The 9,022-nt window shown below is 60.1% G+C and overlaps 1 protein-coding gene across 1 annotated transcript; it reads right to left on the reverse strand.

Moving 5' to 3' along the window:
* Positions 1-408: 408 nt before the first annotated feature.
* LOC117647306 lies at positions 409-8,034 on the reverse strand (the record flags this gene model as incomplete). Its single annotated transcript, XM_034389012.1, has 9 exons — positions 409-610; positions 729-733; positions 1,057-3,399; positions 3,439-4,499; positions 5,132-5,267; positions 5,531-5,584; positions 5,627-6,064; positions 6,141-6,563; positions 7,687-8,034. Coding segments are annotated over 9 exons (5,010 nt in total), but the record flags the coding sequence as incomplete, so codon positions are not given.
* Between the last annotated feature and the right edge of the window lie 988 nt (positions 8,035-9,022).

Consider the following 9,022-nt stretch of genomic DNA (forward strand, 5'->3'; position numbering starts at 1 on the left):
GGAGGCGGCCAAAACTCCAGACGCGTTTTGAGCTCCAGAATCGCTAAACAGGACTCGAACCGAACGTGTGACCCCACCAATGGATTCCTCGTTCGGAGAGCAATCCATTGGTGGGGTCACACGTTCGGTTCGGTCCCTATTTAGCGATTCTGGAGCTCAAAACGCGTCTAGAGTTTTGGACGCCTCCACCGGTCTTCTGGCCCACTGTGCGCCGCAGTCCGTTTTAACGCGCTTCAACCCTCAAACTGTGTCCCTGCTGCCGCTACCCTTGCCCTGCCTGCGAGTTGAGTATGCTGTTGCACTCCAGTGAGCCGGTTACGATTAGGAAGAGAGCACGCTGAGAAATAGTTTGAGAAGACAGAAAAGCTGCCATTTATTCTTTTAATATAAAAACAGTTTTACACAGAATTAGTGGCACAACAATATACACATTACAGTATGAGTATGATATACATATAGAATAGCAGAGCCCGGAGGCTGACGAGAAATGATGCTGACAGAGGCGTGTTGATGGATGGCAATGGCGTCAGAACTGCTAAGAATTGAGCGAATGATAAGGAAATTCAAAATAAAACATGTGGTCCGAGCCACGACCTTGAGCGCGCTTACTCTAATTCAGAGAAGTACAGAAAACGAACGACATATCACAGGAAAGAGGAATAGATAAAGCGCTATGCAGGGTTTACAGAGGGGACACTTAGATCATATCACAAAATGAAAGCAATTACCTAACCTACATAACTTAACAATAAATTACTGCAATTAAATGGCATTTTGCGTGCTAGAGCTTATCCACTCTTTACACGTGCTACTGTATACTGGCATGTTGGAACAAGTATTTCTTCTAGTACATGGCTGGACGCTTTCGCCCGATTTTGTCCGGAGTTTCGCGGTTAACTCGGCGAACCGGCGTTCAAAACCGCGCGCAAGGTCTCACAGCATGATGACGGCGTGGTGCTGGCCGTACTGGCTGTCGGGGCCGATGGCGTCGTCCTGGCACTGCGCGACGTTGGCGCGCACCAGGCCGGGCTGCTGCTGCTGCCCGCCGGCCGGCACCACGCCGCGCTTGAGCATGGCCTGGATCTGCTTGTTCTGCTCGTGCACGCTCTGGCCGTGGCCCTGGCCGCCGCGCTGCTGGTACACTGCGCCCAGCGTGAAGGGTGGCAGCTCGGCGGCGGCACGGCGCCGCAGCACCTGGTCGTAGGGCGGCGGCGCGGGCGGCGCGGGCGGCAGGGCCGCGTTGGGCTGGCGTCGGTAGCGCGGGCCGTCCGGCGGCGGTGGCGGTCGGCCGTACGCCGCGGGCAGCGAGGCCGGCTGCAGGTCGACGACGGCCTGCTCGTTCTGCTCGGGCACGGACGGCCGTCTCTGGTGCTGCGACGTCGCCTTGCCGTAGATGGAGGTCGCGTTGCCGCCGCCGTAGATGCCCCTCGGGCCGAACGTCGGAGGCTCGGGGCCGTCGACGCAGTCCAAGTGCGTCGTCCGCAGCGCGTCCTGGGTGCGGGGCGCGTACAGCGGCTCCACCACGAGCCCCGTGGCGGCCACGTCGGCCGTGCTGGGGTTGTACACGACCGTCTTGTCCAGCGCGGGGTCGGCGGCGGCCTTGGGGCTGTAGACCTCCATCGAGCTGGGCGGTTCCCGCGCGAAGCCGCGTCCGCCGTAGACGGGCTCGGCGGTGATGGAGTTGGAGCGCGTGCGGGGCGGCTCCTGCGCCCTGAAGCCCGTGTCCTGGACGGCGTTGGCGGCGGGGCGAGCGTGCGCCCCGAAGGGCGGCCCGGCAGGACGGCCCCTGGAGTCCCTGGAGCCGTACACAGACTCCTGGGGGGCCAGCACGCCCCGCACGAACGGCTGGTCCTGCGGAGTGTTCGGCAAGCTTCGCAAGCCGTAGGGCGACTCCTGGAAGGCAGTCGGTTGACTCCTGGAGCCGTAAGGTGAGTCCTGCCAGATGTTTGGTTGACTTCTCGAGCCGTAAGGAGACTCCCGCATGGCGTTTGACTGAACTCTTGAACCGTATGGAGACTCCTGGAAGACGTTTGGTTGATTTCTTGACCCGTAAGCCGGCTCCTGCATGGGGTTTGATTGATTTCTTGCAGCAAAAGGAGACTCCTGCATGGATTTTGATTGATTTCGTGAGCCGTAAACGGACTCCTGCATGACGTTTGGCTGATTTCTTGAGCCGTAGGGAGACTCCTGCATAACGTTTGGCTGATTTCTTGAACCATAAGGAGACTCCTGCGAGACGTTGGGTTGATTTCTTGAACCAAAAGGAGACTCCTGCATCGAGGGTTGTTGCCTGGGGCCGTAAGGGGACTCCTTCAGGACATTTGGTTGAATCCTGGCACCGTAAGCAGTTTCTTGCATGGCGTTCGGCTGATTTCTAGAGCCATAAGGAGACTCTTGGTACCCATTCTTGAGTGTGTACGCTGACTCATGATTCATCTGCATTTTTAAACCATAAGCAGACTCTTGGAGAGAGGTTGCTTGATTTCTGGCACCATGGGGAGATTCGTGGTTTAGTTCAACACTCAAACCATGATTAGCTTGCTGGTTGCTGTTGGAATTTTTTCTTGAACGGTACGGTGACTCCTGGTTTCCATTTTTCGCTCCATAAAATGCATCCTGACCCGCCGAGTTGGGTTCATTTTTCAAACCATAGGGTGACTCTTGGCTGATACTGGGTCGACGTTGTGACGCATGCAGTGACTTCTGCGAGGGGGTCACTTCACCTTTCAAACCGTAAGGTGACTCTTGGTTGCAATTATTCTCTTGATTTGCAAGCGACCAATTCTTAGAGCCATAATTGGATTCTTGATGGCTTTTCGGTTGTTGTTTTGAACCATAGATCGACTCCTGCTTAGGAGAGTTGTCAGCCCCATAGGATGATTCCTGGAGAGAATTAGAATGAATTTTAGACCCATATATTGATTCGATGTTGTTTTTGACAAAACGCTTCTCGGTGGTTGGGTTTGGCTGGAGTTTTGAACCATAATGCGCCTCCTGGTGAATGTTATTCTTGACCACTGTCAGCTCATGAGATTCTGGTTGATTCTTTGTGCCGTACGGTGACTCCTGGTGATTCAATTTACCACCATACGTCGAATCCTGGTGGGGCTCTTTCCTACTAAATGATGGTTGCCGTTGAACGGCCTTGGTGCCATACGGTGACTCCTGGTGGTTGAGATTGGTCTTAGTGCCATACGGTGACTCCTGGTGATTGAGATTGGTCTTAGTGCCATACGGTGACTCCTGGTGATTGAGATTGGTCTTAGTGCCATACGGTGACTCCTGGTGATTGAGATTGGTCTTAGTGCCGTATGGTGACTCCTGGTGATTGAGATTGGTCTTAGTGCCGTATGGTGACTCCTGGTGATTGAGATTGGTCTTAGTGCCATACGGTGACTCCTGGTGATTGAGATTGGTCTTAGTGCCATACGGTGACTCCTGGTGATTGAGATTGGTCTTAGTGCCGTATGGTGACTCCTGGTGATTGGTCTTGGTGCCATACGGTGACTCCTGGTGATTGGTCTTAGTGCCATACGGTGACTCCTGGTGATTGGTCTTGTTGCCATACGGTGACTCCTGGTGACTGGTCTTGGAGCTGAAGGGTGACTCCTGCTGCGTTCTTGCTCCCTCGCTCGCACCGTGCTTCGATTGCTGCAGGTCCAGGCGTCGCTGCCTGTACGGCGAGCCCTGCTGGCTGTTCTTGGAGCCGTAGATGGAGTCCACAGTGGCACCCTGGTTTGACTGCTCAGAGGTCCCCTCTGGCTTGGCATGGTCTTGGGGTTCCCTGTCCCTGGGGCCGTCGCCGCAGGCCTCGTGGGTGGAGTCGACCGCGCCTTGCGACCCTGCGCGGACCCCGGTCACGAGAGCAGACTCCTTGGGCTGCTGCCCGTCGTCGACGGAGGTCTGCGCTCCGTAGATAGACTCCTTGGCCTGTCCTCCGTAGATGGACTCTTTGCGTGGCTGACCACCGTAAGTGGACTCTTTGGGTGCCTGACCACCGTAGATGGACTCTTTGGGTCCGTAAATGGACTCCTTTGGTTTGCCACCGTAGATAGACTCCTTTGTCTGTCCTCCGTAGATAGACTCTTTGGGTTGCTGACCTCCGTAGATAGACTCCTTTGGTTTACCACCGTAGATAGATTCCTTTTTCTGTCCTCCGTAAATGGACTCTTTGGGTTGCTGACCACCGTAGATAGACTCCTTCGGTTTGCCACCGTAGATAGACTCCTTTGTCTGTCCTCCGTAGATAGACTCTTTGGGTTGCTGACCTCCGTAGATGGACTCCTTGGGGTGGCCGCCGTAGACGGGCTCCTTGTCGTTGCTGTGCGTAGGGTCGACGGCGTCCTTGCGGTGCTGCAGCGAGGTGGTGCGGCGCGGCGTGAAGCCGTACGCGGGCTTGAAGGGAGCCCCGCCGGCGTGCAGCAGGCTGTCCGGGCCGTCGGTGCAGGGAGGCGTCGGGGGCAGGCTGGGCAGGTCCACGTCAGCAGGGTCCTCGACTCCTGGAAAAACAGACAGGGATTAGCTTTTGAGTTCCAAAGGGAGGCCGAAGCACAGTGGGCCAGAAGGCCGGTGGAGGCGGCCAAATCTCTAGACGCGTGTTGAGCTCTAGAGTCGCTAAATGGGACTCGAACAGAACGTGTGACCCCACCAATGGATTCCTCGTTCGGAGACAAATCCATTGGTGGGTTCACACGTTCAGCTCGAGTCCTGCTTAGCGACTCTGGAGCTCAAAACGCGTCTAGAGTTTCGGCCGCCTCCGCCGGTCTTCTGGCCCACTGTGCGAAGGCAGGGTCCCTGTCCTCACCAAGGTGGCGGCGGCGCGGCTCGGGGCTGGGCGTTGGCGTGGCCCTGGGCACGTCGTCGTAGCGGTGCCGGCCGTCCAGCCACTCCAGGGCGCGGCCGTCGCGCACGTCCCTGGAGTCGCGCTCGTCCAGCGTGGCCAGCAGCGACTGCTCCTGCTGCAGCACGCTGTTGGTCCTGGACAGCGTGGCCGGGTCGTGGGGGCGGCTGACGCGGGCCTCGCGCACGCAGGGCGCCGCGGTGGCCGTGGCGGTGGCCGTGGCCGTGGCCACGACGGCGTCCTCGGGGATGGCCGCCTCGGCGGCCGGGGCTGCGGCGACCTCCACCTCGCCGGCGTCCTGCTGGTGCTGCCTCTGCAGCTTGCGGTCCGCCAGGCGACGGGCCTGCTTGGCCAGCACGCGGAGCTCCTTCGGGTAGGGCGTCGGCGCGCGCAGCAGCACGCCAGGCTCCAGGTCCTGCTCCAAATCCTGTCAGAAGGAAAAGTTTCCGGTCACCGGGCGTCGAGGGGTGACCCACTGTAAAATTTTGTGTACAATGATTGTGTGAATGTGCAAGAATGTGCAAGATTTCTTGCTTTTTTGCCACACATGTTGCCTACTTGCAGGCGTTTTTGCCTCCTAAATGTGGAATGTGGTCAAATTTTGTACAACGAATGTGGAAAGCTGTTCCCCCCTCGCCGGGCGTTGAACTTGTGATTTCAGTTCAAGTCCTTCGATCGTAGCCACCATACCTGCGAGAACCGGATGCACCGCCTGCCCACGGCGGGCGCCGCCATGTCGTCGCTGTCGGCGCGGACGTGGTGGTCCTCGTCGTCGTCGAGGCGCTGCGGCAGCAGCACGCACGACAGCACGCGGCAGCGCTGCTCCACGTCGTACTCGCGGTGCAGCTGCACGAGCGGCGCGGACTGCGTGGGCGACAGCCACAGCGCCTGCAGCTGCGACAGCTTGAGCACGTTGACGGGCAGGTGCGCCAGGCGGTTCTCCACCAGGTTGAGCACGCGCAGCCTGGCCAGGTGGCCCAGCTCGGGCGGCACGCTCTGCAGCCGGTTGCGGCGCAGACTCAGCACGCGCAGCGACCGGCACGACCCCAGCTCGGACGGCACCTCGGCCAGGGCGTTGTCGTCCAGCTCCAGCACCTGCAGGCGCCGCAGGAAGCCCAGGCACGGCGTCAGCACATCCAGCTGGTTGTGCGACGCCACCAGCTCCTCCAGCGCCGACGCCTCGCCCAGGGACTCGGGCAGCTGGTCCAGGTAGTTGTGGTCCACCTGGGAGACAGATCATTCGTGAGTCAAACCGAATTGGGGTCGTCGCAAACCAGACACAGACTGCCTTCCCCCTCACCTTGAGCGTGACGAGCTCCTTGAGCCTCCCCAGCGTGTACGGCAGCCGCGTCAGCTCGTTGTACGACAGGCGCAGGTCCTGCAGGCGCGCGCAGGAGCCGATCTCGGGCGCCATGGCGGAGACCCTGTTGCTGCTGGCGTCCAGGCACTGCAGCGCCTGGAGGTTGCCGATCCAGGCCGGGACGGCGGGCAGGTCGTTGAGGTCGACCCACAGCTCGGCGAGGGCCGGCAGCGCCCCCAGCACGCCCGGCCAGGCGCGGAACTCGTTGTGGCCCAGGTCCAGGCGGTGCAGCTGCTTGAGGCGCGACATGCTGGAGGGCAGCGCGCTCAGGCGGTTGTCGCGCAGCTCCAGCACGCGCAGTAGCGCCAGGCGGCCCACGGACGCGGGCAGGAACTCCAGCTCCACATCGCTCAGGTACAGCTCCTGGAAGGGATGCCATTCGTCAGTCACCGGCAAGAAACACTCCTCGCAAAATTCACTACTGTGTCAGTTTCCCACCGGGGCACAGTGGGCCAGAAGACCGGTAGAGGCGGCCAAAACTCTAGACGCGTTTTGAGCTCCAGAGTCGCTAAACAGGACTCGAACCGATCGTGTGACCCCCACCAATAGATTCCCCTTTCGGAGAGCAATCCATTGGTGGGGTCACACGTTCGGTTCGAGTCCCATTTAGCGACTCTGCAGCTCAAAACGCGTCTGGAGTTTTGGCCGCCTCCACCGGTCTTCTGGCCCACTGTGCGGGGCCTGTCCTGTCGCTCTATGACGTCAAGAGAAACAGTGCGCCATTTCACGCTTGAGTCGGTGGCCCCCCTTTGAAGAACCGGCTGCCCAGCGCGCGGCCCGCACACGAGCGATCGAGCATCACGACGGGTATCGACGTGCAGCCCTTAGCAAGCGGGACAGCGGAGGCAAGCTGGGCAAAACTTGCCTCGAAAGTAGGCAAAACTGCCACGTGAGTAGGCTCAGGATACACTGGTGTGGAAAGAGTTGCCAACCTCAGCCTGCCTACCGGGCCATTTCTGGCCTTTTGCTCCCGAAAAGGGGGCGGCGGTGCCCTGGCGGTGCCCGGAACTTGGCCGCGTGGAGAGGGAGGGACGGGGCGCGGCCAATGCGGAGGCAGAGGGCCACAAGGGACAAAGTTGATATGAGATTCCCGCAGCCCGCGCGCTATGCCCGGCCATGCCGCCAACTCCTTCGGGCCCATGCAGTGTGGCCCCCTTCCCCCTGGATCTACACTGTCCTGGTCCTGGATCGTCACTTTGGAGTGCGATGCAGCCATCTGCAGGCTGAGTCGTTTCCGCCGCGCCACAGTGGGCCAGAAGACCGATGGGGGCGGCCAAAACTCTAGACGCGTTTTGAGCTCCAGAGTCGCTAAACAGGACTCGAACCGAACGTGTGACCCCACACCAATGGATTCCTCGTTCGGAGAGCAATCCATTGGTGGGGTCACACGTTGGGTTCAAGTCCTGTTCAGTGACTCTGGAGCTCAAAACGCGTCTTGAGTTTTGGCCGCCTCCACCGGTCTTCTGGCCCACTGAGCGGCGCCCACCTGTAGCGCGACGAGCTGCGTGAGGGCCTCCGGCAGGCGCACCAGCGGGTTGCCCTGGAGGTTGACGCTGCGCAGCTTCTTGCAGGCCTTGAGGTCGGCGGGCACGTCGTGCAGCGCGTTGCGGCGCGCGTCCAGCACCTGCAGGTGCGGCAGCTGGCCGACGGCGGGCGGCAGCTGCGCCACGTCGTTGTCGGCCACGCTGAGCAGCCGCAGCTCCTGGCACAGGAACAGCGGGCGCGGCAGGTCGCGCATCCGGTTGCTGTCCAGCCGCAGCTCCTCCAGCGTGCGCTCGTGCTCGAACACCTCGGCGGGCACGTCGTGCAGCGAGCAGTGCGCGTAGTCCAGCGAGCGCACCGCGCCGCCGCCGCCATCGCGGACGCAGCAGCTCGCCCAGCGCCACAGCATCACCTGGCGGAACCAAAAGACGAAATCAAATTAGCTCCTGATCTTTAGACAGGCTCCATGGAGCACAACGCCGCTGGGCGTGTCACACTTGGATCCTCGCAAATGGGTAATAAAACGACGCGATGATACAGTCATCATCAGCCACCCACAGTGGGCCAGAAGACCGGCGCTGGAAAACTCTAGACGCGTTTTGAGCTCCAGAGTCGCTAAATGGGACTCGAAATGACCGTGTGACCCCACTAATGAATTCCTCTTTCGGAGAGCAATCCATTGGTGGGGTCACACGTTTGGTTCAAGTCCCAATTAGCGTCTCTGGAGGTCAAAACGCGTCCGGTATTTTGACCGTCTCCTCCGGTCTTCTGGCCCACTGTGCCACGCCCGGCTGCAGCCGTCGCGGGCAAGCGTCACGGGAATCGGCCGCAGCCGGATCACACCGGATTCGATTTGCAACGTGCAAACAAACGCCACTGGTACGAACCTGTCAGCCGAAGTCACCCACGTCGCGTCACCTGCAGAACCACTCCATGTCTCCGCGACGCCGCGTGCCGCGTTCGGTGTTCACCGCCTGCAACAACAAGGCCGTGCCGTTGACTGCGACGCTCGACAACTCGACGCGCAGCGGCGGGAGCGCCCGCGAGGTAGGCAGCCCATCCAGCACCGCGCCAACTCGCTCTGCTCGGAACTCGCAGCCCTCGTACTTCACTTCGTATTCCACATTTCGCATTTCGCATTTGCCATCCGCATTTCGCGACGTCGACGTCGTTACTTCCGCCACGGCGTGCGCCCTAATTGGCACGGCGGGGTGCAGCGGCAGTCGCTCTGTCTCTCTCGCACCCGCACGCAACGCCGGCAACGCACAGTGGGCGAGAAGACCAGTGGAGGCGGCCAAAACTCTAAACGCGTTTTGAGCTCCAGAGTCGCTAAATAGGCC

Source organism: Thrips palmi, unplaced genomic scaffold, assembly GCF_012932325.1.
Source record: "Thrips palmi isolate BJ-2018 unplaced genomic scaffold, TpBJ-2018v1 HiC_scaffold_2, whole genome shotgun sequence".
In the NCBI taxonomy this organism is placed as follows: domain Eukaryota; kingdom Metazoa; phylum Arthropoda; class Insecta; order Thysanoptera; family Thripidae; genus Thrips; species Thrips palmi.